General features: G+C 42.8%; 2 protein-coding genes across 3 annotated transcripts; both read right to left on the bottom strand.

Moving 5' to 3' along the window:
• Nucleotides 1–287: 287 nt before the first annotated feature.
• Nucleotides 288–23,059, bottom strand: prmt3 (protein arginine methyltransferase 3). Its single transcript, XM_088371397.1, has 16 exons — nucleotides 22,955–23,059; nucleotides 22,600–22,729; nucleotides 22,272–22,354; nucleotides 22,131–22,180; nucleotides 21,946–22,051; nucleotides 21,601–21,748; nucleotides 21,022–21,163; nucleotides 20,247–20,312; nucleotides 18,953–19,074; nucleotides 16,386–16,485; nucleotides 12,016–12,094; nucleotides 9,413–9,600; nucleotides 8,450–8,536; nucleotides 4,703–4,753; nucleotides 4,414–4,501; nucleotides 288–505 (listed from the first exon to the last, which is right to left on the bottom strand). The coding sequence occupies exons 1-16, from the start codon at nucleotides 22,974–22,976 to the stop codon at nucleotides 396–398; spliced, it is 1,572 nt and encodes a 523-aa protein (XP_088227523.1). The 5' UTR covers nucleotides 22,977–23,059; the 3' UTR covers nucleotides 288–395.
• A 475-nt stretch (nucleotides 23,060–23,534) lies between these two features.
• Nucleotides 23,535–25,595, bottom strand: htatip2 (HIV-1 Tat interactive protein 2). 2 transcript variants are annotated; one of them, XM_088371400.1, is made up of 7 exons: nucleotides 25,416–25,595; nucleotides 24,942–25,131; nucleotides 24,742–24,849; nucleotides 24,489–24,626; nucleotides 24,359–24,420; nucleotides 24,051–24,292; nucleotides 23,535–23,859 (listed from the first exon to the last, which is right to left on the bottom strand). In XM_088371400.1, exons 1-6 carry the CDS (start codon nucleotides 25,526–25,528, stop codon nucleotides 24,076–24,078), a joined length of 828 nt encoding a protein of 275 aa, XP_088227526.1. In that variant the 5' UTR covers nucleotides 25,529–25,595; the 3' UTR covers nucleotides 23,535–23,859; nucleotides 24,051–24,075. The 2 variants fall into 2 exon arrangements, with proteins under 2 accessions (XP_088227526.1, XP_088227525.1); XM_088371399.1 differs by having other exon boundaries at nucleotides 24,070–24,292.
• Nucleotides 25,596–27,446: the final 1,851 nt, after the last annotated feature.

Genomic DNA, 27,446 nt, shown 5'->3' with positions numbered 1-27,446 from the left:
AACACATTTGAAAACATCATCTATCAGAGTAGTGTTGCATCATTTGGGGGGGGAAATATACAGCTTGAATACCTTGTGCCAGGGGCGGAGCTATGGGGTGGCCAGATGAGGGTAGGGCCACCCCATTGGGCAGGGCATGGATCAATGTGGGAACTGATCAATAAAGTCAAATTGTGAAAAAAATATAAAGGGAGGAAAATGGTTGGATTTAAAAAAATTAAAAAAAAAGCAAATACACAAACTTACAAACTTGATCCCTCAATATAGTGTCACATTGACAAGGAGAATATTTTGTCAAGGTGTTCTTTATTACAAATAAGTAAAACAATCCTAAAATGTCTGATTACATGTTCAATTGCCATACTCACAACAGCCATGTTGTTTTAATGACGACATTACTGCACTTTGTAGGTCAGCTTCCTGTCTCGGAGTTCAAAGGTGACCAAGAGTGAGCGAGGGTCCTTTTTGTTTTTGCGCAATGTGATCTTTCCTTGAAGCTCCTCCCCTACAAAGCGTGGACAAGATGTTACAGGACATTTTCCATTGGTTATAAGAATGAAGTTGAATCTAAAATCTGAACTACTGCTGATAATAAGAAACGTTAGAAGCCCTGCAGCAGTGCTGAGCTCAGACCTCCGCAGTGGTGGCTGCTCATAGGAACGATGATGTGCGTGTAAATCAAACGTACTTTAATCTATGTTAATAAGCACCACCGCCTCGTGCCTATATTTGTGCAGGGACGCAGAGTCTCCCACTCGCTACGCTACACACTCTTAGTCGCTGGAGGTTACGGGAGAACGTGATGAGAAAATGCTGAGCGTGGAGATTTCTCCGGCGACCGCCATTATTTCTGTCACGTACATACGCTGGTGTTAGAAAATCCTGGCTGCCTGCTGGCGCCGCACTCTGGGTCTGTCACTGCACTGCAGAGAGTTTGAGCAGCTGTGGGACTTGACAAAAAAAAAAAAAAAAAGGGGGGGGGGTACATTAACAGCACTGAGGGTGGCGATTCCAGATTTGGGAGGTACGGTATCAAGGAGAGGATCACGGGAGGAACATAAGAACAATGGGGAGATGATTAATTATTTTGGCTATGTCTTGTTTCAGTTTATTTGAAAGAGGGGAGCTCTGGAAAATAATTGAATTATCTTCCCTAAGGACGACAGGTTGAAAATGCCCACCAGCCCCACTAAGCAAAATCTAACCTCAAATTCTAACCTCTGGATAATCTTTTAAACTGAGACATACAAACAACTCCACTGGCGAAGCAAAAATTGGTGGTCAGTGGCCCTGCTAGCCCCCTCGCTAGCTCTGCCAGTGTACAACTCACGCCATTCAAGTCTAAAGACGACGAATTAAAAAATGTGACGACTTGGGTCAAGTGCTACGTCTCATGTCCTATTTTTCGGAAGCAGTTGTTGACACAAACATACGTTGATATCCAGCACAGTTCAAATAAGAGGTCCTTGGAAGACGTTCGTTGAGTCAAAGACCAGCGTGAATAGCGTCTAACCTGACAAGGACACAAATGGAGTTCAAGTTTTCTAAGAGACTGTAAACACGCTTCAATTGCACAAACATGGTGGACAAAACAACTATCTTCTAGCTGCTTAACACAAAGTAGGTGAAAGCGTGAAAGAATGACCCTCCTCTTCAATAGCTGAGGCACACAAACACACCGGAGCGTGACAAATGATTTGCTGTTTAATTTATTACGCTGACACCCAAAAGGATTTGCAGGGATGTTTTGTTCCGGACCGCTACGTCGGTGCGTGCGCTGTCACTGGCGCCGGCCGGCGTCTCGCAAACACAGCCCGGGAGTTAATTACTGTTGCGCTGCTACCGACGCATCAAAACGCATTCGATCTCCGTCGTGATAAATCACCAGACAGTCGGCACAAAGCGGCGGGATGTTTACGCCTGGCCCCGCGCCGCAGCCAATCAGAGCTGAAGGCCAACGCACACAGGAGGGTCACTCACTCCATGTTGTTGTGTGCGTAGACACCATCATCAACTTCAAGGTGACTTCAGGGACTTTCTTTGGGTTAGCGTAGAAGTGCGCAAGATTTCTTTGGAATTTGAGTGCAAACGAGGCGAAGTGTGTGTGCGTTATAAAGTATAGAATAGCCGCTATCAAGTGAAAAGAGAATGCTGTTAAAAACTCAATTTCTGCTTTACGGCCCCTGGAGGAGGTTGAGGAGTGTCTGGGTGGCGAGAGAGCATCAATAACCTGCCGCTCGCTCCCTTGCTCACCTACGTTTCCTTCTATACGCATGCAGCCTGGACATTCAAAAATGATTAAATACAAATATTTTTATTCAAAAAAATGAATCAGTTTTATATAAATATTCAGGTCAGTTTTGATGGGGGACTCCCACTTGGTTGAGGTTGCGAGCTGGACCAATTGCGAGAGAGTTGAGGGTTTTAAAAGACTCATATTTTACTTTTTTTTTACTTGAGACTTTGTATAGACGACTGCGGGCGTTTCCTAAAGCAGAAAAGAGAAGGCCGCAAAATCGTTTTTGACGTCACAGCATTTAGTGCAAAGAGCCCACGAGAACCAAAACAATCCAGATTTAAAACTGTGTATCTCTAACATAACTTCCAAAGTTTTACAATAAATCCCTGCGACAAAAAGTCCTTGCCAAAAAATGTTTGAGTAGCTCAAAATAATCGCCACTACTTAGTCGTGAAAGTACGCTGAGCAGTTTCTAAACTTAATGAAACATTACTATGCTGTAAATGGAACGCTTTTTATATCATGAAAGTGTAAGACCTCCGCTGCCATTTATATTTTGAAAATAATTTGACAAATCCTTCCACAAGATGTAGCAGCGGCAGATGAAAAAAAAAAGCAGTAAAGCAGTGCGGCACGACTTCAGATCCCTCAGGCAGCACAGCAGTAAAAGCAAAAATGAATTCATCCAGCGTATCACTACTCAAGCTCGGTAAAGCTGCCGCCGACGATTGCGGCGCCCGCAAATACGATTTCCGACACCTCCGTGTGAAGAAAGACTCATATTTTACTCGAGGAGCCTCGGTGGGTCAGTCAGAACACGGCTAAGCTGATACGCAAGTTACGGTACAAATAGTTGAAAACATCGAACAGCTGCAAAATCGTTATCAGGTTGTAAACTTTTCAATTCCAACGCTGTCGAGCCCAACCGCATTCATGGATCATCATTTGAGCAAATCGAATCAGTTCGGCTCCGCACATTCAGATGCTCGTCCGCCGTGCTCACGTTCGGCCGCCGACCAATCGGAACGCAGAGTCTCCGATAGCGCTTGAACTGCTACAGAGGGTTTGAAGTTTTTATCGTGCCGCCCGCTGCCGGAGCGTGGCCGAGGAGCGTATGTGTTCACCCCCACGGGTCATTTATTACAGTAGGCCGCATCAGATAGCTAGCCAGGAAGTGGACAGTTTGCCCCTGCGCTCTGTTCGCCCCCACGTCAGCGGACACGTCCGTGATTTGCATTATGATAGGCCGCGCAGCACTTGTAAAGCGGAGAAAATAACATACATGCGGACAACAACGGGTTCGAGGGAACATCTCGAGCGGTGTCTCATGCTTGAAAGCAGGTGAGCACCATAGAGCAACTTTTTGTGCCTTTGTGATTGTAATTGGAGTGAATTTGTATTGCACTGGGAGTGGCTTTATCGTTTTGATCGTGATGCGGATCATGCTGGCCTGAGATAGCGGTCCAAATCACTACTGGCAAATGCCACAAAAAATCAAATAAACTTAAATTCAAACTAAAATTAATGAATAAATAATAATCACTAAAATAAAATTAAAATAAATAAAATAATAAATGAATAAATAGAAAACCACAGACCAAGTTTGAGTGTGGAAAAACACAATCCAATTTAAACTGGAATGTGTTTTTAACAGTCGCTAAAATAAGTGGAAATAAAATCATTTCAATGTTAAATCTTTGGTGTTTGCTCAATGTCAGGGTTAACGTTTTAGATTTCTCCCTACCCCAACACCCGATTCAAATGATCAGCTATCGAAAAGTTCTCCCGATAGCAATCCTGATCATTTACCACTTCCGAAAATAATTTGACTGTATGCAGTCATTTCTGGTTGTCCATAATATCTGCATGCAGCATTTTTTACTGGTCAGTAACAAAGCTCCTCTCTGTCGACGCGCCATGAATCAAGGCGCGCGAGCGCTTATCCGATGAGTCTCACATGCTGTCTCTGACAGCTGAATGTGATTTGTTTGGATCCCCTTGCTGTCTCTCGCCGTGACGGATAACGAGTGTCAAGCGGTCTGAGGACATCACCAGCAGAGACGGATTACCTGACATCCTGCTGACGAGCGCCATTAAAAGGCCCCAAATACAGTAAAACACACACACACACACACGATCCGACGCAACTTGACAACAAAACGCTTCGTACTCACCCGCCTGGACTGTGAAGGGTTTCTCCAGTTGGAAGACGGTTTGTTTCCAGTGGGTGGTTGTCACCTGAGGACCTGTGGAGAACATCACCTGGCCAAAACAATATGAAATTGTTCCATTTACAATTGAGTTCAACTGAGATTTCTTTTGCAAGGATAAGTGCTTAGATCAGCAACGGAGCAGGTTGCGTGTCGATTGGCGACAAAACGCCTCGAGGAGGAGAAATAAGCTAAAGCGTGAACGTAATTGACTTTGCGTTAAATAGCTTTTCCAGATGTCAGCGCCGCTTACCTTGTTGCGGCAGCCTTTGTCAAAGAAAACGTCAAAGTAGCCCACGATTGCCTGCGATGAAAAACGAGAAGGTGAGTTCGAATGTGTGCTGAGCGAAGGACAAATCATTTTATTTTGAAGAGTATTATGAAGCTCTGTTAACATTTTTTTTTTAAAATCTCCTTCCTCTCAATATGAACTTGGTTCTCTCATTTGGGCTGAGTCAACAACATGTTCCATGTGCTCCCTCTAACCTCATCAGAGAGACTTGTCATCGCACAAAAGAAACACATTATCGCGTGACCACCAACTCCATGCTGGAAATATTGCTGACGATTAAAAAAAAAAGAAAAATCCACCTGGGAACATGAAATTAGCCAATGTTGCAATATCGACTTTAATGCAGCAATGGCTGGATTGCTACAAAAAAATAGCACCAGGACTTGAAATCCAAATTCTGTAATCTAAATTGTAATCTTTTGACGAACTTGAGGTTTAAAAATTTGAATCGAAAGCCTTTCATGGATATTCAAATGATGTCTATGAAGGATTTGTAGCATATGTATGTGGACAACACATCGGGGGGGGGGTGAGTCTATGGCCAGGCTGCCTTTGGTACCCCAAAACAACCCCCAGGATGATTTTCTCCCCCCACTGGAGGAACAGAGGTACTCTATCAATCTCAGGAGCGCACTTGTAGTGGCAATGATGCAGAACTAATAGCTTTTAATCCTGACACAGCTGACAACTCGGCGTCCGGCTTGCGGAGACAAAGAACTAAATCGATGAAGCAAAGAGAGGTGAGATTCCTATTTAATGCTCGTTTTTTGCCGGCGTGCAATGACGGAAGAGGTGAAGTGTCGTCGACAATATTCACAGAGCGCTAATTTTTGTTTAGGTTCTGACCAGAGTGGCAGCAGAAGAGGACAAAGTAGGACAAAAGAAGAGCATGTCAGCCCAATACAATTACGGATTTTAATGAACGCAGCAGAGATGCTCCGAGCTGTGGTAATTAGGAAATTTGCTGTAATTACTCGCGCAGGCCGAGATTGATTGTCACTTGTTTGAAATAACTTTTCGACTAAAGTGAAGCCAAAGACTGGGACTTTATCACACAAAAAGTGGATGAGGTTTTTATGCCAACCTTTCTTTTAGTCAGGACAATGAAGGGAGTTGCCTAAAAAGTTGTAGGCGGTGGATCATTTGTATAAAGACAAAACAGAATGGGACCCGGGACTGAACCCTGTGGGATACCTGGGACAAAATGGAAAGTCAATTTTGTGTTATGTATTTCAACACTGTCTTATAAATAAAATAAAATAAATAAAATAATAAATAAAATATCAATCAAATCAAACACATAAATAAAATTTAGATAAATAAATAAAACAAAATCAATGAAACAAACAGTCATTGTTTCTGTTGGTTGGTGGATTCTAAAACTGTATTGCATGGGACGGAAAGGTTGACCTAATGGATGAGCAAGATACCGAAGCCCACCATCTCTCGGGAACCAGGCTTTGAAAAGCCAGAGAGTTATATCGCGACCTAGCCATTAAAATACAAACCCAATGCTGTGAAACCACAAGTACCAGCTCGGATTTTTTTCAAAGTAGCCAATTTCTGCTCCTTTCACGGCAGCATTATATCAAAAGATGCTCATTTCCCCAAGTTGAAGGCAAGCGAGTAGTCACCATCATCACAAACACAACGGCACAGCAAAAACAGGAAAAGGCGGAATGAGTGCATTTAATTTTCATCAGCGGTTCGCCCCGGGCCCCAAATGTGTCCGTGATAAGTGATGACAGTGGGCTTCCTGATGGCCCATGGAGGAAACTCTCCTACACTGTGGCGCTCCAGCCAAGTCTCCAAGAAGAGTGGAGGGAAAATTAATAATTATCATCAAGGATAACGCCAACAGGGAGCAATTCATCATTGCCCCCCCGCTCTTTCGCCTGGCTATGTGTCAGTTAGGCGAGTGGCCCGGCCAGATACTATTATACAACGGTGGGGGGGGCGTGAGGGATGGGGCATAAAGAGGAGGGGGGAACAGAGGATTGCTGACGGGGACTGAAGGGAGGGGGGAGCGGAGAGGTCTAATGCACTTTTGATAGGGTTTACCCAGGCGTGGAGGCTTCAAGCATGAGCACCTCACAAGTGCATTGGTGTGAATTCCCTCCCGTGAATCTCCTCAGCCTCTTCCAGATTGCTGTTGTTCTACCGAGATGCCATCCTCGCTTGTGGACTACCTCCAAGAGGAGCTCCTCACATATGATGTCCAACACACACTGAACATCTAGGGCATAGGTGTCAAACTCAAGGCCTGGGGGCCAGATACGGCCCACCACCTCATTTTATGTGGCCCGTGAAGACACATTTTTCGATTTTGTCATTACTAAAATAAATTATCTTCACTTTTGTATGACCATTCATCTTTTTAAACAATTTGAACAGTTTGGACGAGTCTCTGATTTCAAAACTAGTTTTTCATCAGTTTGTTTTGTAGCCTATCCTGTATATAGAAGACGTTGATAGTCATAATGGCCCTCTGAGGGAAACTACGACTACAATGCGGCCTGTGACAAAAATGAGTTTGACAATCCTGATCTAGAAGATTCGGCAGTGCAAACCAGAACATACCAAAAAGCATCACGGAATTTTGACGGTTCCAGATCCTGTACAGTAGGTATCACATATCTTGTAGTGTGGCTTCAGGCTACTTCAACAGAAACAATAAACACGAGCATGTAAATGTAAAGAGGGATAAAGAAAGGGTGGCTGGGGGGAGAAAAAAAAAAAAAAAAAAGACAGAATGAGAGGATTTATCTTGCGTGTGAGCGGCACAGACGCAGGGGTTGTGCTGTTCATTTAATGCAAGGTTAGGCAGGCTGAGCTGATGAATGGACTGTCGACAGGAGAACAAAAGCAGCCGCTCCATCATAGGGCGGGCGGGCGGGCGAGAGGCACGGCGGCTCTCCCTCACCGATCCCCCAGCGCTGGTCCAGGAGCAGTTTACCCTTCACACATCCTAACCTTAACTACCACCGAAGAGCTGCGGACAATACTGACTCCAGATCGGTATCTTTACGACAGCGGAGCAGCCCTTGCGCGGGTCAATAATCATCTGTAAATCCTGACGCAAGCAGCGTTCATGCTGAAGGAGAGGAGAAAGGAACCATTTAGACTGGCCATTCCTTCTGAGAATAGACACACGTGTGTGTGTGTGTGTGTGTGTGTAGACAAACGTGATCCAAATAAACAATGCGCAGAGGCCGAATAATAATAATCACGTATTGATTACCCATGAAAGCAAATGACGGCAAATTACGTAGCAGTGCGCCGTAACACAAACGTCTGCAACACAATGCGGAGATATTAAAGTGAGGCGCTTGTGCTGCAGGCTCCTGGCGACACGGTGAAATGTGGCGTAGTCATTGGAGGAAGTTCAGCTGAGGGATGTGCTGGCAGGGAAAATGGGCTCATAAAGCATTTGATACGCTTTTGTGTTTTTAGCTAGCACCCGCTGAGGAGGACATGACTTAATTCATGTGTTGCCGCTTGACCTACACCTCGGTTTTTCTTTCGGCTTCAAAAGTTTTCTTTTGGCAAGTCTATTTCTGCCTTTTATTGAGAGAGTTGAGAACTTGAAGAAAAAAAGACAATAAGGTGTCGCTAAGATCGACGGGAACATCATAAAATGAATAAAAATTGAAAATAAATGAAAAATAAAGAAAAGCCAGGGTTTAATTTTGCGTATGTTTGCATTACCGTGCAATCTGTGCTTTTGGTCATCTTCAAGCAAAAGTCGCACGTGAACTCCAGCTCCGAGAGACGTACTTTATTGCAGTCGATTGTCTGTTGAGTGAAAAAAAATGAAATGAGAATATGAAATTACCACATTTGTATATTCCCTTTTTTTGTTTTTAAATCCAAATAATATTGGCTACCTTGAGGAACATTTTGCTCAAATTTTCAGGCCACATTGCTCAACATAGCTAAGAAAGATTTTTAATGGTAGCGTTACATTCATCATAAAATCAAAATATCAATGGCCTCAAAAATATTGGGACACAAATAGAAGCTTTAGTACAGAGCTGGTTCACTGCAAATCAAAATAGTTTCAAATTTAACCTTGCTCAATTTGTCCTAGTTGCTCTCAGCGAGAAAAGAAAAGAAAAGTCATCAGGTTTGCAGATTATGTAGCTCCAAGAGCGGGCTCTCAATTTTACGGAGTTGCAGTCAGCCTTAATAGAATGTTATTGGATTGTATCAATGGCTGTAATTTGGGGAGAGGGGCTGTCTATTTGTCACTGGAGGGGAGAAACTATCGATTAGAGGATTCAAATTCCATTACGTCAAGTTCTGCTCCCATTCATCACATCCACACATTGCTACTTAGCAAACGGGCCAAGCGGAGATGAAACGTGTCACGGCATTCGGGGACGAGAGTGTGACGCCACACCGAGAAGGTAAGCGCCGTTCGATGTGGAGACGATTTGACTTTTTTTAATCTCAGCGCTCAACTCGCAGTTTAGTCAAGTGTTTTATTCCCAGCATGCTCACAGTTAAGTAGTAAAGTTTCCTTAAGAGCAATTGGAACTTCTGTTTCATTTGTGAGGTCGTCGTTACATCTGCTGGATATGGAACGTCAAACAAAGTTGTTCCCGTCTTTATTTTTAGCTGAGACGATTCTCATGCGCCCATCAAACATTTTTATTTGCGACTATTTACCTGCACGATTGCAGGTTCCGAGATGAGCGTGTCCGCGTTCACCACTTGCACCACGGCCTCGGGCACGACAAACTTCTTCATGCACGACATGTTGAAGCCGTACACATTGTCCCAGAAGGCAATGCACTCTTGGTGCTTCTGGCGGTCTCCCACTGCTGCCAGGCTGATGTTGCAAACGTCCGGGTAGACTGAGGAGACCCCGGGAACAGTTGGTGGGCAAGGACAAAAAGACAGAGGCTGAGTCATTAGCAATTACATTATTCACAATTTTCACTAACTATTCACTAATATATTATACACTAATATTAATATTTTTCAGTCATCAGTCACTTCCACAATAAGTACCGTAATTTTCGAACTATAAGCCGCATTGGACTATAAGACGCACCAGCTAAAACTCGTGATTCAGGGTTCAAAATTTGCGATAAAAGTCGCGGCTTATAGTCTGAAATTTACTGTAATAATATTTAAATTTATTTAAAAGAATATTTATTAAAAAATAATCAAATTTTTAAACTTATTATTATTAATTTTATTATTCCTATTTATTAGATTAAATCTTAAAAATAATATACATAAACAATGATATACATTCATGAAGACCAAAAGGGAAGATTGTCCAACTTCGAGTCCAGCATAATAACGTTCGAAGAGAAGGCGAGCTTGCTGTCATCAATTTTGATGGTCTGCGTTAAACACAACTAGTAATTAGAGAACGCCTTTAAGTCGCGTGGGCGTGATGGCTTCCATCAATTTCCTGAATCAACGACAAAACGCGCTTTGGCCTGGTTTTTGTCCTACTTACAAAGTCCAAACTGCATTCAAGAGTTTCACTTTGTATGAAACGTCTTTTGATGTGTTTTCAAATATATTGCTACGGTTTCACTGCTGGCTGATGATAATGTTAGCACTAAGATGATGGCATCCCTACTGCGACCCAACATTAGCCAGGACAAGTCCTAAGGCAGAAAAAAAAAAAAAAAAAACCTAAAAGGCAAAACACATGACAGACTCATATAAGAAATGCAAATTTCAGCTAACGCTACGATGGAGCTGAAGTGCAAATCACAACAGCAAGAAAAGAAAATTAACAACAAACGAGAGCTTGGCACATGTGCTCAGGAAGATGGGAAATAGATTTTGTTTTGAAGGCACCAACCTTTGTAGCCCCTTGATGAGTAAGGACGATACAAATAAGCCTTCACGTGTGGAGCCTGACAGAGGGTTTAAAAAATTAAAAAAAGGGAGGGCGAATACTTTAGGGAGGGGGTGAGCAGTGCGGACAACCATGGCTGGAGGCTTCTATCTCCAAACCTCCAATTTGAAAAAATATGACCCATCCGGTGGGCAAGTTCAATTTATTTTGCCCGACATATGGGTTGCCGTTCAGCCCCACATAACCTTCAATCCGTCGGCCCATAAATTGTGAGCACGAATAACGGCGACGGGCATCTGACGGTCTCTCGTTATTAGCCGACGGCGGCGCGTGACCGCGTTGAGTGTCAGCGCGCCTAATGAGCACAGGAGCAGCTTTTCCTTTTACTCTTGATTACCGAAGCAACGGAGCGATCGTGAAGACCGGGTGGGGAGTGGGCTGATTTGCTGATTTGGCAAAAAATCCAGACAAGCTTGCTCGCGAAACGCACTGTAAAAGCAACGGAGAGAAAAGGCGAAGGAGGGGTTACTGTAAAAAGGGGGGGAAACGACGAAGCGAAAGGGGCACACTGATGTCCCCAGATTCATGGCTTTGACATCTGCGTCCTTCTCGACTCGCTGCGCTCAGCCCGTTTGTCATGACCCCCCCACGCACACCCACACACACTACACTTGCCCTCTTGAGCCCCCTCATTGGTCGGCTGTGAAAGAGTGGATGGGGGGGGGGGGCGCAAGAACGGATCGCTTTTCCTAGGACACTGTGCTATGCAACTAGAAAAACACAAACAATAATAATAATAAATGAAGGACCAGCTTTTTAGTGAGGCCATATTGTTTTGGTTACCACCGTCAAATGTTACTTGTAAAGCCGCAGTGTCAAAACCGAAATGTTTCAGGGTCGTTACAGGTTGAAAGTTACAGAAGCTGCAATGAAAGGCCATTTAAAAAGTTCAAAATTGGAGAGTCTCTTTAGGATTTTTTCTTTTTTGTTCATGTACGGAATTTTCTGCAATTTTCTTTAACAAAAGACTGAAAAGCCAGACCGTTTCTTTCCCTTCCAAACGAGACGTTCGGCGAATGGCCACGAACGGACATAATGACGGCAGTTACAACGCATTCCCAGTGGACGGAATTGTTCCCCTTCAGCTGTTTGGTGCAACTCCGATTAGTCTCGCCCTGATTTGTGGGCTGGCTCATTATTGTGTACAAGTCATGCACGAGTGCACGTTCATACAGAAATAAATTACAATCTGGAATCAGTAATACGGCAACTTCAGCCGTGTAGAAATTTTGAAGATCTTCAGGGGTAGGTTAATGACTACATGTCACTTTTTTTTTTTAACAGACATATTAAAATTAGAGCCCACTGGCACCCAACGGGAAATACTTTTACTGCAACTGTGTCTATCTTGTGCGATGGGCATTGAGAGAGAAAATGTAAGGGCTACCTGAACCACCATCACCCAAATAGAGGTCTCTGGCCACCAAGACAGAGTCCAACATGGATTCGAATAGCAAAAAGTAACCCTGCAAAAGACAAAATAGCAGAAATTAAATTCATGTGTGGGTGTGCTATATATACAAAATTAATATATAAAAATAAATATTTTAATGAAAAAATATATAGATAGATAGATAGACATTTTTTTAGAGGACATAAATAATTATTTTCTAGTATTTTTTGGTGGAAAAGCCTGTTAAAAATTGCTATGGCACCTTAGTTGCTACCATGACAGTTTTTAAAATTTTTCTTCCGGATGTAGTGTTAGGGACCATCAATAATATTGCAAATTACATGCATTGGCCTGTTCCTCTTTTATGAGGTCACAAACGAACAAGGTGAGGTGAGGGCCATGAAGGCAAACGTGACCTGGATGGAAGTATATGAGTGCTTGATGACAAAGCTTTTTTTTTTTTTTTGGGCTGTGACAAAAAATCTTGACAAGGAGTGGAACCTTAGCCTTAAGTAGGCTGTAGTAATCAAATCAGATTAGCGATAGCCTTATTATTTCAATTAAGATTCCATTTCATTTAAAGGGTGAGCGAACGTGAGGAACAAACAAGGGAAGCAGCAACGATGATTTATAACATTGACCCCATAATCACCACCATCAGCACCAAGGCTCAGCGCTGATAACCACGACGGTGACGATGCAGATAAACCCGAAGCAAGCGGCGCGCTACACGTCTTGTTTGTGGATGCCGCACGGGCCCCGATGCAAAGTCCGATACTCTCATTGTTGCTGACTATGGTCCACGCAATGACCTTAACGCTGTGCCGTTTTTAAAGGCCTCACCCGGCGTACAGCGGTCTCATAATTTAGTGCCAATTTCACGGGACACTGCTTCACTTGAAGGAAAAGGGATATGAGAGAGCGAGAGAGAGAGAGAGTGAGAGGGGGGGGGGGGGGCTGGGAGAAGAGTCGCACCTTTATGGTCAATGATGGTCCTGGATTACTGCCCCCCCCCGCTACCTTCACGATGATCCACACCCAGCAATTTTAGAAATTGAAATATTAATTAGCCACTTCATTAAGGGGTGCTTTGTACTTTATGTATGGCTTGCATATGATATTATTATACGAGGATGGGGCTGAAGCAATGTAGCTTTGTGTCGCTAATACACAACGCGGCGTGAGGCAAGAGCCTAGTTGAGAAAGCCGAGGTTGCAACCGTCCCATGCTGCAGCATAGCCACTTTGCATTTCCACGAGAGACTAATGAAAAGCCTAATGAGAACGGGCTGAAACAGCTTATACACATTAGCAACATTAGCATATAAAAGACATCTCCCTGTGGCCTCACGCAGTGCTCCAGCACATCTAAGTTTGCACCAACACAAAAATAAAAATAGCAAACAGCCTTTTACAGCTGTGTTATGTTTACACGCATTGCTCCCCCCCACAAACTCACCTTGACACAAAAGGTTACATTTTGTTTTCTAGACACACTTTCTAAAACACAGCAGATTACTGTTTGCAACCAAGGCAGGTCAGTGACCTGTCCTGAGGCAGCAAAAACGACCGATTCAACTCGAGGGCAGAGAAAAAGAATGAATTTCAACTTTGTAAAACACGGCATGGCGTAGCTACATCGTCTACGCTTTTCAATCTTTCTTACAGACAGCAGAAAGGAAGACGAATATTATATTAATATGAATATAGGTTGGATGGGATTAATTTAATATTAATACAAAGTAATACGTATAGAAATAATTAAATATTTTTTTAAAATTAATATTATATAATAATATATATAAATAATATATAATTAAATATTTTAAAAATCATTAACATTTAATATTTTAGTATTACCTGTCGGTGTTTTCTGTCGCACTTTCATAAGATACACTTCCAAAGACTACAGCCGCAGCCGTTGAAATACAATGTAGTGAAAGTTAACTAGTCTAAAAAAATAAAAATAATAAGAAGGCCATGATGTGATTTGAGGGAAAAATCATGTAGAAAGACTTCCTTCATTTTTTTGGGTTGTGACCTTTGGATACTCTTGCTTGTAGCTATCAGGATGTATTACAACAGACAATCTGCATCAGCAGTTTTCACTCCACTCTTCGGCATTCACAACACATCTGCCTCAATTACCGCAGATCATCATCGTCCCGCGAGGCCCACAGTAAAGTAAAGGAGAAGGCCCGTGTGCACGGATCCGTGTGTCTGGAAGTGTGTACGCGGAGGGGGGGGGGCCTGCACGCTTGGCTGACTACAGAGGGCAGCAGCGAGGCTCGTCTTGTAGGACTCTGTAGCCTGATGACACCAAATTAGCATAAACATATCATCCTGTGATAGATTACGGGCGTAATCTCTTGGGGATTGAACATTGAGCAGATTCCAATAGAAACCTAATTTCCCTTTTAATCAACGCAAATGAGAAATACACAAGATAGATAGTGTAAGAGCAATTTCATTTCCACTCCTACTGTAAGATGGCATCAATTTAAGTACGGAGCCACTGCAATGACGTGCCAAAACTCTCGCCTCTTCTAAATGAATCAAACACCATCGTTGATCATCTGGCCATGATTGAAGAGCAAAACTCGTATTTTAGCTGTGTATTATATCTTGATGAGTCTTGGAACTTTTGAGCCACCTTGTACATAGGCGGCAATAAACCATCCAAAGTCTTAGAAGACGCCGCCGCCGATAAATCAACATTTTACATCGACGCACCTGCGAACCTATCAAGTGAGTGTCGGTGACGTGAATGATTGACAGTGAGACAGACAAAAGGCGAGGATGATTGATGACTCCCGTTCTCTTCTGAGGCAGGCTCTCAATGTCGATAATGAGGCTAAAGGCGGGGCCGGCTATTAATTTACCTGGTGACAAACGCACGCTCATCTGATTTGATGAATTGTGACATGTTGTGCATTTAAAGTTTTTTTTCGTCGGACTGCGATATTTTATCAAGAAGCTACAGAGAACTTCTGGAGGAATTCCATTGCATCTTTGTAGCTCTTGAAGGTCTACGAGAAATTTTGGTAAACCACGAGTCTGTGCTACAGTAGCTATGACAAAGGAGTGCATCAGGGATCAACTTTAAGCCCCTTTTGTTTTACAATAGTGTATCATATGGTTTGCTTTGCAAGCCTCTCGTTTATGAACATCATTCAGCATGTTAATCATGCTAAGCTACACCTTGTAGACCGCACTGACAAACTGAATTTAGCTCTGCGCCATTTTGTAAGACTAAACCAACACTAGGAAGCGAGCTAGTGCCTATCACCAGTGATTGATCTCGCTCTGAATCTTTATTTAGTCTTTATGGAGCTCATGATGGCCAGCAGCCCTCTGGACTCTTATCTGATTCTCGCTTTTGTTTTTCAGCGTGCCAAAAGAGAGGAGCGATCAATGGTGTGAGTTATGAAATGACACCGGTGCTGCTCCAAACAGTCTTTCAAACACTAGCAAGACAGACAGACCTTCATGTGCCTCCTCCTCCTCCATCACGGACACATCACATTGATCAAGCACCGCTGTCCATTAGTCCTGTTAAAATTGTCCCCTGTGCACATTAACGGCACCTGGAAATGAACTGTATGAAACCGAACGTATTGACAAAAAAAAAATACTTCAGTTAATTGACACAACATCATTTCTCAAGTACGAACGCAATAATTTGGTGTCCAAAGTACGATTTAGAACTTTACAAATAATCCTTGTCGATTTCAATTTTCCTGCATTTGGTAAAAGCTGACTAAGAGGGCAACCTTTTAAATCTTGTTGTGTCTGAATTGTCTGCCACTGCAGCCTTGATGAGAAGTGACGAGAAGATTCTTCGATATATTAGCGCTATGTGAGTCGGTGTCATTAGATATTATGCGCCCTATCCTTCACCGTTCCGCGATCATGTCACTTGCCGAATTTCAATTTCCCCGGTGAAGGGATAGGAAGGCTCTGGCTGATGACCCCTGTTCGTGACCCTGGGCTTTCACAATGGATGAGGTTGGGAGGGGCGGGGGGGGGCAGATACAGGAGGCTCATGAATTAGGGATGACTTCAGCTGTGCGTTCAACTTTGGCCGTCTCGCCTGTATCACCATACAGAATCTGGCTGATAAATGGCCATCAAGTCAAAATAAGACTGCTCTTGCTGGTTAGCCATTCACAGGACATTACGGTTGAAGTTTAATCCCATGTTTTTAAAAAAAAATGGATGCTGACAAGAAGGTGATAACATAAACCAAGGTTTTTGCGGACTATGAAATGAATTTACCGTATTTTCCAGACTATAAGTCGCAGTTTTATTCTTAGTTTTTCATATGAGCTATATTTTATATGCTTTGCAATATTGTGTACTGACCATCCATTCCGAGATGATGACGTCCACTTTCTCCACGGGGAGGCTGATGTCTTCGATGCGGCCTTTCAGCAAAGTGATTTTGTCCTCAAGCTTGTTGGCCCTGCAGTAAAGAAAATATTTAACAAAACTTGCGACAAACTCGGCAAACAGCTCCATTCTTCAACTGCAGGGGGGAGGGGGGCTCTTGTCGGTTTCAAGCCGAATCTCAAATGCTGACACATTTCATTACGGGGCTGCTCGCTCAGCCGCGTTTTTGCTTCTCCCTCAGAGGGAAAAGACTTTCTGCCCTGTGTTTGAGTGCAACGGGATGGAATCGCAGGGAGCTACATAGAGGCAGTCTAAGTTTGGCAGTTTGTTTTGTTTTCTGAGAAAGTTCATGGTGGAAAAAAATGATTAAAAAATAAGAGTGCTTGGATGTATATTTTAGATTTAATTCATTTGATCAAAACCTATAAATGAGTGTTTGGATGTATATTTTCGGTTTAATTCATGAATTTAATCAAAACAAATTAAGTTGAGTAGACCAAAGCTGCCTGATAGAAAAACACAAGAAAATTAATAAGTCCAGATCTATCAAAGTTTTGGACGGATGTAAAGTGAAAAAGTGTAACCGAGGAGCCAGAGGATGAGGCAGCAACTGTATGATCACCTGTACCGTTTGAATGATCCTTCCCTTCAGTCCAGCCATTGCGGGTATCAATCTGGGTGAATATTCCATTATGGTGACACGTAATGTTACAGAGGACAGAACAATTACTCAAAGTGGCCCCGGGTGCATTTCTGTAGCAGCGATGCTTATCTCGAACCGTCTTCCCCCTCTCTGCCGCTCTGCTCGGGCCGCTATCACATCCTTCCAGATTCAGTACCCCCAACCCCCCACCCATCCAAAAATCCCGTCTTCATAACAAGGAAACACTGTAAACTCATTATTGGGGTAATTTAGAGGACAATGTCATCGGTGTCTGCTTTGTACGGAAATGCGTATGTGCCGGGCCGAGTGCGGAAAAATGGAATGACTATTGAAATGATTTGGATTCCGATGTTTTCAACATTTTCAACTCTCCCGTAATTTCTTTATATTGTTTTTAATTTGAAAGACATGCATACACAAGGATGCAACTTCATAAACCAATCTGCATAGTTGTATGGTATAAAAATGGAATATCCTGTAATCCATTCCCTTGCTGCCACTGAGAGGATGCAGGAGTTTATTTTCCTCCACTAATCGTTCGTAACGTTAACACCTCGGCCCGGTCGACCGACGCGATGGGCTGCCCAAGTCGCAGGGAGCAGAGCCAGGGCTGCAAGGTGCGTTCCAAGCGTGGATGATTAATGTTTCCCACAATTCCCCCACTGGTTCTCGGAGCTAGCTTCATTCTTCATTGAAGCACAAGCTGAGCGATCCGCTGCTACAAGCGCTCACTGATTGGTTGGGACTAGCATTGTAATATTCTCAACAAAGAGTTTTGTTTTTCTTTTTGGATTCATTTTATTGACAATTTTGCATACAGAGCCAACGTGGCGTCCTTATAACTACTACAGCGCCCCTAGTGTTCAGACTGAGACACTGCAGTCAGGTAAACCAGGTGTGTTCTTAAAACGCAACCTCATTAACATTTCATTAATCTGCACTTTTATTGGTTAAATGGGAATCCTTTTATACCTAATAAATTTCAAACATCCACAATCCGGAGCATTTTATTGGCCAATCCATCAATTGCAGCCAAACTATCTCGACATTATCCATTAAGGAAGTGAGTGTGAAGGAAGGACTCCAGCCTTTCATTTAAACTTCAGCGAGAGAGAGGAGACAGGAGATGAATGCTCCTGTGCAACCGACAGAAGCCACTTTAATTACAATCCTGATATTAGCAGCGGAGTGAGAGACTCGCGCAGAAAAAACGAGCGATAAAGTCACAACCAAAGCGGAACCTCGTCGCCGTGCGCGTTCCTTTGAGGGCGGAGCTCGGCGCTGGCAAACCTGAGATGCACCCTGCGTGCCAACTCCTGCTCCCACAGCGAGCCAGTGGGCTGTAAAATTAAAATGTCCCTTTCCTTCAGCAAACCCCGTTGTTCTGCTTATAGGGAAGCCTTACATAACTGCGATAATGGCACTCGTAAAGGCTTTTAAGTAAAAAATGTCATAAGAGGCAGAGCTGTGAAGAAGGACGGGGGCCGTCCGTCTCTGGTGGAGCTAAATGGATTGGAGGAACCCAAGCGTACGATGGACACATGCAAATAACTAAGTATGCTCAATTGGGGCACATTCAAAAAAGATGTGAGGCAATCTCAGCCCCCAACAGAGGACGCGAGCGAGAAAGAATCTGTGTAAAGGCAATTGATGAATAAAATAGGGCCAAACTAATGACGCTTAGTCGGAAAGAAATAATTTTACATGACTGAGACACTCTCGGAAGATTTCTATTTGCTTAATATTTTGAGAATATCCAAAGATAAAAAAAAAAATACATTTTGGTTTATGATTGTAAAGTCACATGTGGAAAAAGTTGAAGGGGTGTGAATACTTTTGCAAAGCAATATAAAAAGTCTCAACTCAATTTTCTTACCTTACTATATCCATGGCTTGGTAGATAATTTCCGATTGGTCAACGGCAATGACCTGCTTGGCTCCAGCCCGAGCGGCAAACATCGATAATATGCAAGTCCCGCAGCCGACATCTAAAACAATCTGTTAAGGGAAAAAAAAAAGTGAAACTGACGGCGAGCATGTACCGGATTGGGTTTCATCATTGCAAAAGCGAAGGAGAATAACGAATAAAAAGCATTCTGTATTATCAAGACTCGGCCGGCAAACAGTCAGATAAGGCTCGGCGGGAAAAAGGATGCAACAACGGGCAGAGAATCAGCGCCGGCCCATCAATCCTTCAAGCTTGCTTCGGGTGAATCGCCGCCGCCGCCGTGTTGGTTGATATTCAACAGATGGAGCCGTTGTAAGATTTACACACGACACGGAAAGTTCATGAGATGACAAGCAAAGATTTTAAAGGGTCACTCACAACTGTGTTTGCGATTCGTGGGACTACAGGCCGATATTCATTCTCCGAGTCTAATGGGCTTTGAGCATGAGATCAATTTGGGCAACCTGATTGCTCGAAAGCATGCTTAATTTTTTTTTTTAAGTTGCATCAATGTGACCAGGATCTATTTTAGTGCTTCAGCTAATTCGTTCACGTGCGCCAGCACGGGCGTTAAAGGCCCAGCTGTAGCGAGCACGCGCTCATCTGTATGTAACGTTTCCTCACTGTGCCTCTATTTGAAGCAGCTGGGCCCGCCGGCAGGTATCCCGCCGACCTTACGGGCCCGCCGGCGCCGCACCGACACCACATAAACGACACCTCTGCGCTGGGCGGCCGCATTGCCGCTGAGCTGAAAAAAAATCCTCCCCTTTTCAATCTCCCTCCTCCTCTGTGCCAAACGCGGATAATATACATTCCTCATCGACGTGAGCTGCCCCTCACGCTTCTCCCAGAGCAAGCCCCTATATAACGGATGGCCATGATATGGACCAGCGCCTCCTCGTTGACGGTCTTTGTTGGGAGGAAGGGGTTATGCGTTTTGTTAGGCGACGTTTGTTATCAGCGCTCGGCAGTCGACAGCCAGCGCACTAATAAAGTCAGCCGGAGGATTCAATCAGACGCTATCGTGGTATTAATGCTTTACCTGAAAAATGCACCGGGTTTGCGTTTAAGGCCTAGCAAGCTAATCTACACGTTTAAAACTCACGGGCACCTTGATGGCGGTCATTAAATCTGCCCGTTATTAACGTTGCAGCGGGTATCGAACGTTTTCTGCAAATATTCCGCAAAGCTACTCGGGATGTGTCGCCTTTATGGACCTCACCTTGTCTTTGAACACGTCGGGGTTGCTGTAGATGAAGTCACGGTAGCTTTCTGTGCGCACTTTGTCCTGCAAAAACAAATAAGACGGATGGAACGAATAAGACGAGTTGTCAGAAGTTCTGTTTATACATTTTAAAAGATGGCTGCTCAAAATGCGCAAAGCCTGAGAATTGCGTAATAATGTGATTTGGGAGCTACAGCGTTAAACAGCTTGTCACCATTCCGGAGATTAGTGGTGTTGTTCAATTTGCTCTTAAAACGACAAATGTCTCTCCTAGATTGCGTACTTTACTAAAACCCTTCATCTGAAACTAACCTCTGCTATTTATTACAAATTGGTAAATATCTATAAAACTCAGTTGGGGCAATTTAAAAGTTGTGGAAAGTAAGAAAAAGAATCACACCTTGTTTTTCTTACTTTCCTGTCTCTCTCACCACCTTTAGTGCGTCAGAGGCCATTTGCATCATCTTGACGTGCATCGGAGAGAAAACGTAAAGCGCTACGGTCCAATCAGGTTGGCCGACGGGATATACGCAAGTACTGCGGTGAGAAACGAGCCCGCACATCTGAGCTGTCGACACTTTGACGCCTGAGTGCTTAAGCACCGTACAAATTTAAATTTTCCACATAGCGGCAATGTTGGTGTCTTACATGACAGCTGACTGCTGACTTTGCGTAAAAACATCCCATCTCAAGTATGAGTGAATGATTCGAGTCATCCACTGCAGAGCGTGTTGTGCTGCGGGAAAAAGTGTCTCCATGTTTAAGCGCACACCTTGAGCATCTCCTCATGAATGCCATAATGACCGTAGGAGCTGAAGTAGGCTTCGTCCTCATCTTCACGAAGCTCGGCAACAGCACGCGGGTTAGCGGGCCTTTCGTTGTCAGCGTCCAGCAGCAAACTCTGGACGAGCAGCCTATGTGAGATCAATTTGAATTTAATATTTCAGTTTTTAGGACGCAGTGAGCAGAAAGCACACTCAACCTTTACAGCATGCGGAACATAGCGGTAAATGGAGCAGATGAGAGGCATTTATCTTTGAAGCTCACTTTTCCTTCTGCCATCTTCTCCCTCCCCATCCTCAGTCTTTCTGTAATTTTCCCTTACAGCGCCCTCTTCCAACCCCCCCTTACTTTAACCTCTGTGCTGCAGTGGAATTTTCCCTTCCTTTAAAACTTCTTCCACATGGTAGCTTCGGCTGATTAGGTATCGGAAATGGTGGCCCCCTGCTGGCCGATCCGTTGTATTGCAAATGTTAGTCACATGGGCCGCCAGATGTCAAACAAGCCCAAGTTGTATGATTAGAAAGGCAACAAAAAAAGGTGATGCAAACAAAACGGAAAGATGACTAACATTAAATTTTGTACATCTTCAAAGGATTGAGAAACAGCCTTCTCAGCAGAAGCCATCCTCAGCCGCAGTGCCGGATTAGTCTTCGCCTCCAATGACCCGCATGCCGACGAATCCGTCCTCTGGTGACCACCACACAGGTCCTCGGGGTCTACGGAGAACAAAAGATACCAGGGTGTTTCAAAAAATCATTTTACTTCATTATTTGTGATCAGTGCCTGTCAAAAATGGGGGCTTCAAACGTTTAGGTATATTTGGACTGTACTGGACATCTGAAAGATCTTAAGGCATACGGAAGAGTAACTATTTAAAAAAAAAAAAAAATGAAAAGAGAACCATAATAAGTACCAATTTGCAATAAGAGGTCATCCTGTATAACTGGCTTGAGGAAGTCATCACTTTCCCATGGTAAGAGATCATCTGGCAGCCGCGTGAGATATGACGGATCACATTTCTGCAAAAAAAGTCATTATATAATTTAACAGTATCATAAACAGTATTCAAATAACACCTTCGGAGACATTAATACTCACTGTTGAGCGGATAAAATTGATCAGCTTTATGTAACTGTAGTCATCTAAATCTAGGAAGAAAAAAAGTTTGCAGTGAAACGGAGAAATACCGCAACCATAACTTGCGTTTAAATCATTTCCGTTAATGTGTATTGCACTTACTATGCTTCTTGATGACATCTTTAAGGTTCACTTGGTGCTCAACTGTGCAGTGCTGAAGGGTGTCAGGCACGGAATTTAGTAATCTGGGGAGATGACAAATGACTGTGATTCAAGTCAAGTGACTTGACTTGACTTAAACTTGACTTGACTAATAACAACAATAATAATACACTTCATTTAATTTGGATGTCTTAGTCCACTTGTTTTTTTCAATCACAACAATCCATTCTTAACTGTCTTTGGTTAAAAGGTAATCAAATAAATTTTCTGCAAATGACAACTGCCCACTGTTCTTTTATGACGTCAGGAAAGCCATTTCTGCGCTCACCTGTCACAAAACAAACAGGTAACCTGTTGACTGTCCATCTCCTCCATCCATTGCCACTGCTCTTTGTCATCACCGGAGTCGCTATCAGCGTCCGACAGCTCCGGCATGTCCTCCGCATCAGCACAAGGATCTAGTCATGTTAAAATAACAAAAATAAAGAAATGCTAATATTGCACACGACTGACTGTTGCAGTATTGTAACATTAGCGAGCAGATGATAACAAACTGTGGTGGTGTAAACAGCATTAGCTAGCGAGGCTATAAATTTTATTCCGGGTTGAAATGCATGCTTCCGGGTAAATCTGTACATTTGTTGCTATCTAGTGTCATTTTTGGATTCATTTCCAAGACTCACGTGTCTCTGTGCATTCTGCCATGATCCCGCTTTGTTTGCAGTTTACTTCCTGGTGCGTAGCGGACACGCAGGCAGCACTTCCGGTAAACAGTCCACACGATGTCGCTGTTGGCCCAAACTCGTATGCGGTTAATTTATAAATAAGAAAAATAAAAAGCCCCATAATTTTCAAGTTTGTTAGGAGAGCGATTTGTATCTCTCTTGGTTACAAAAAAGTACTGTGAAGCATAGAAAAATTATGTTAAATTAAAATGGAATCCACAAATAGATCATTTACTCTTTGTAAAAATATATGATTTAAAAACTACGAGTAAAAAAAAAATGTTACTGAGGACGCTTCCAAATCATAACTTTGCGTGGACTTTCCATTCAGGGTCATTCTAATCAAAAGTAGAAGGTTGAAGCCAAGATTGTGCGTGTGTGGTTACTATGGAAACCTGTCAAGTCTTTTTAGATAAACGTGTACATTGTGCATGAAAATAAAGCTCATTTAAAGTGAAAAATGTAGAAAAATGTCAGTACCCTTACCGCAGTGCGGTGTCATCAATTGGTCACAAGGAGGCGCTATTACACAAGAGACTAGCGAGAAAAAAGTTTATTCATTCATACAAGGCAATTATCAATTTATTCATACATTGATATAAAGTGCAATACAATTAGGAGTGACAATTTCCAGTGAAAAATTATTGACAATTATCAATAATTAAACCACCACACACTTAACATATTCAAGCAAGCAAAGTGTAAGACAGTGTTGTTTCTCAACAGGTCCGGGTTAAAATAGTGGCACATATTTTACAGCAAGACTTTTATGTTTCAAAAGAGAAGCGAGAAAAGACAATAATTATTACATTCCTTTAAGATGATGCGGTGACCCTGAGCTGTAGGTTGGCTGCTGCAGTGACCTGAAAAGGGAAATCGGGAGCTGGAATAAATTGAATATTCTATACAGCAGGAAAAATATCAAAGCAAAACTAGCATTTATTGCTATCATTATATAAAAGCAGCAGTTGTGTGTTGAGGTGAGAAAACAATATGAATATTATTTAGAGTACCCAAAGATTCAAGTCAATGAATTATTCCATAGGTGACTCACTCAATCTTACAAACCGCACCGAGAGTTACTTCTTGTCGCTCTTTCCCAGATTGTTGATGGCTTTGCTCTCCAGGATCTCAACCTTGTGTTCAGGCTGAAGCACCGTGTTTGACACCATCGCCTTGGCCACAGTTTGGATGGGGGTGGACATGGATGTAGCGTAAATGGCAGAGACAGCACTCAAGAACTGTCTGGCTATCCATTCACCAGGACGACTCTCCTGTCGGTCCACCAGCAAAACCCTGTTGGGCCGCAGTATGAATATAAAAACTGTTTTGGCTGTAAAGTTACATTTCAAGTTAACTCACCCAGGTCTGTAAATAGCATATCTGTCAAAATCCAAGGCTTGTATATCTGCTTCCACTTGTCCCTGGAAAAAAAAAATGCTTTTAAAGATACGCAAAGGCAGATATAAAGAAGAAAAAAAAGGAGAAACACCTTCACTTTGAGGTAAAGGAAATTGCTGCTTTTATCTGCTCCTCTTGAAGACTCCAGGTGGAATTGTGTGCAGCCTCCAGCTTTAGCAAGCTCAGCAGATTTTAACACATAGTCATGATCAACTCGGACAAATCCTTCCTGAAATCAGACAAATTGACAACACGTGATATGACGTAACCTGTTTGCTGTAAAATAATTTTTTCATAGTAGGATCAATGAAGACATTTGATTGCATTCTCTTTGTTGAACTCACAGCCCCTGATTTTGCTCTGGTTGTTCCCAGGCAACAGTAGCCGACGTCATGGCCCTGGAAAGCAGCAGCAAAGTCCTCAAGTTTCTCAAAGTCCACTACCACTTGAACCTGCAGGCAAAAAAGACAAAAAGAGGAACCACAACCATTAATGCAACCTCATTGGGATATGTGCCAATTGGTTTCATGGTTGGCCCACTAACCACATTCTCAAAGGCTTCGTCTTCAAGGTTGAGATGGCGTCTTCCAATGAGTGTGATCTTGGAGAAGATGTTACGCTGCAGCAACTCTTTAAGGAGCACCTTCCCAGTTTCCCCAGATGCTCCGAGGAGGAAACAGCTCTTATTCGTCTGCCTGAAATTTTCCTCCAGAATTTTTAAGTTTGAGGCCATTCTGTGTGCCAGAAAAAAAAAATGAGCCACTTAATATCATGCAATATTTATCTGGAGCAGTTTGTACACTACGCCTTTGTCAAAACACTACGTGCGTGTAGCGGGGCGGGGCTGTTGGATAAAAATATATTTGATTTGCATCTTTGTTGACTCACTTATGCATACCAAAGGAGGCGGAAATGACTATTTGCATGCGCTAATATTGCCTTAGGCAAGCACACCATTTGCGCCCCTTTTTAGCTTTTTGCGCTCTTCGGTGTTCAAACGTCAGGCAGCAATATTTACCTGGTAAGATGAGCTGGCTCAGGGTCGTCCAAACACTTGAGAACAACTGCGACGATGACGATCGAAAGGGTGAGAAAGATTGTGGCTTTTCCCAGCAGTTTGACAAGAGGCATCACACGGAGCGACGACGGTAGTGACACAACACTTCCTGGTTGTGTTACGCGTTGTCTCCCTGATGATCTGATTGGTTGAGGAAGGCGGAAGAGCCCATTAAGTCCCGTGGATTGCTTTTTCACTTTATTTTTTATTTTTTTTGCTCTTTAAAGGTTGAATAATCGCCTGTCAATTATCTATACTTTTTTTTTTTTTACCTTTCTTTGCTACGACATGTCAATCGAAAAAGAACACTACTTTAGGGAGCCGGAACACAATACACAAAATACAATATCAAAGTCAAAGTCTGCTTTATTGTCAATTTCTTCACATGTCAAGACACACAAAGAGATCGAAATTGCGTTTCCTACTATCCCACGGTGACAAGACATATTACATATTATAAATATATATATTATATTGGTCCACGGACAAAACATTCAAGTGAACAATACAAAAAGTAAAAACAAGAAGGCACATACAATGAATAAATAAGAGCAATGAATAAATAATGAATAAATAAATAAATAATAAGAGCAATATGGCTTTATTACTAAGACTTTTAAAATATATAAATAAACAATGGGGAAATAGGTACAGAGTATATTTTGATCATACTCCAGTCAAAGGGCACATATGAAAATTAAACACTTATGAATATTTCTAGTTATTTGGAATTTCTTAACACTCTAGTTTTGGGAAGAAAACCTGTGCAAGGATGGGGACAACATACAAACGCTATACAGGAAGATTAGAGAAGATTATAAAAGATTCGAAACCCAAACCTCAGAACAGTGAGGCAGGTGTATCAACCACTAATCCATCCCATCTGCTTACTGGAAAGCGTCAGCCAAAACTATATATTCAAAGCAAATTTCCATTTATTAATTATTTTCTACCTGCATGTCAGGTACAATAAAAACATCAAGGTCAGGCTTCAATGCAAGTACTTTTTCGACATGTTTTGCAAGAACTACATTGTGGTGTGTGACACGAAGCCTGGAGAGCCCGAATCAAACCCTCAAAAGGCCTTTCACTTTCCTCAGACCTTTAGGGGGTTTCATTAGGCAAGAGCCTCACACAAAGAAGCCAAGTCCAGTCACATGCAATGAATTCATCAACTCCCCATGTTTGCAACACCCCGACCACTTGGAACACAAGGCATCGACCCAATCTAATAGAATATGATGGCGCCAGAGATGATCCTTTAAAGATGTCAGCAGTAAGAGACAGAAAGAAAAGAGGCCTTAAACTGGCACTCTGCTTAAATGAAATGTCGCGTCTTTGTTCTTGAGCCGCAGGTGCTAATTGGGCCGAGCGGCGGGGAGGAAAGCCGCCGCTGGGCTCCTGTCTGTCGCACCTGTTGGGTCATTGTCTCAAGCATTGATCGGACAGGAAGTCGCAGTAAGAAGGCTTATGGCTCTCTGGGTGCGTGGCAGAAACGTGGTTCAATTTCCTTTTTGGAGCCTCGCTGCTGGAGGTGGAAATGCCAATGGTGGTCAGTGGTCAATCACGGTTAACCATTGTTGGTCTTTTACTAAAGGATGTATAGAATTCACGTTGCACCACTTCCGCCGCTCTTGTGTTTGGCTTTTCTTAACTTTTCATATATATTTGACGTACTGTATTAAGACTTTCAGCCACTATTGATATGGCTTTTGTATTTAATTGAGAACATTGTCCAAGCAAGGCTGAGTTCTGCTTGTTAATTGCAGTCAATTTAGAAGACAGACGTTCACATTTCTTTCGTAGCATGTTCCTTTGGCCATGTCTTAGTCAAAACATTCAAATAGAATAGAATAGAATAGAATAGAACAGAATAGAATAGAATAGAATAGAATAGAATAGAATAGAATAGAATAGAATAGAATAGAATGCCCTATATTGTCATTTTACAACTTAGTTGCACAATGAAATTCGGATAGCTGCTCCCTTCCT

Source organism: Syngnathus floridae, chromosome 3 (assembly GCF_059516105.1).
Source record: "Syngnathus floridae isolate MCC-2025c chromosome 3, RoL_Sflo_1.0, whole genome shotgun sequence".
In the NCBI taxonomy this organism is placed as follows: Eukaryota; Metazoa; Chordata; class Actinopteri; order Syngnathiformes; family Syngnathidae; genus Syngnathus; species Syngnathus floridae.
Note: the sequence above shows the minus strand (reverse complement) of the source record. Positions and strands in the feature narration are given on the sequence as shown.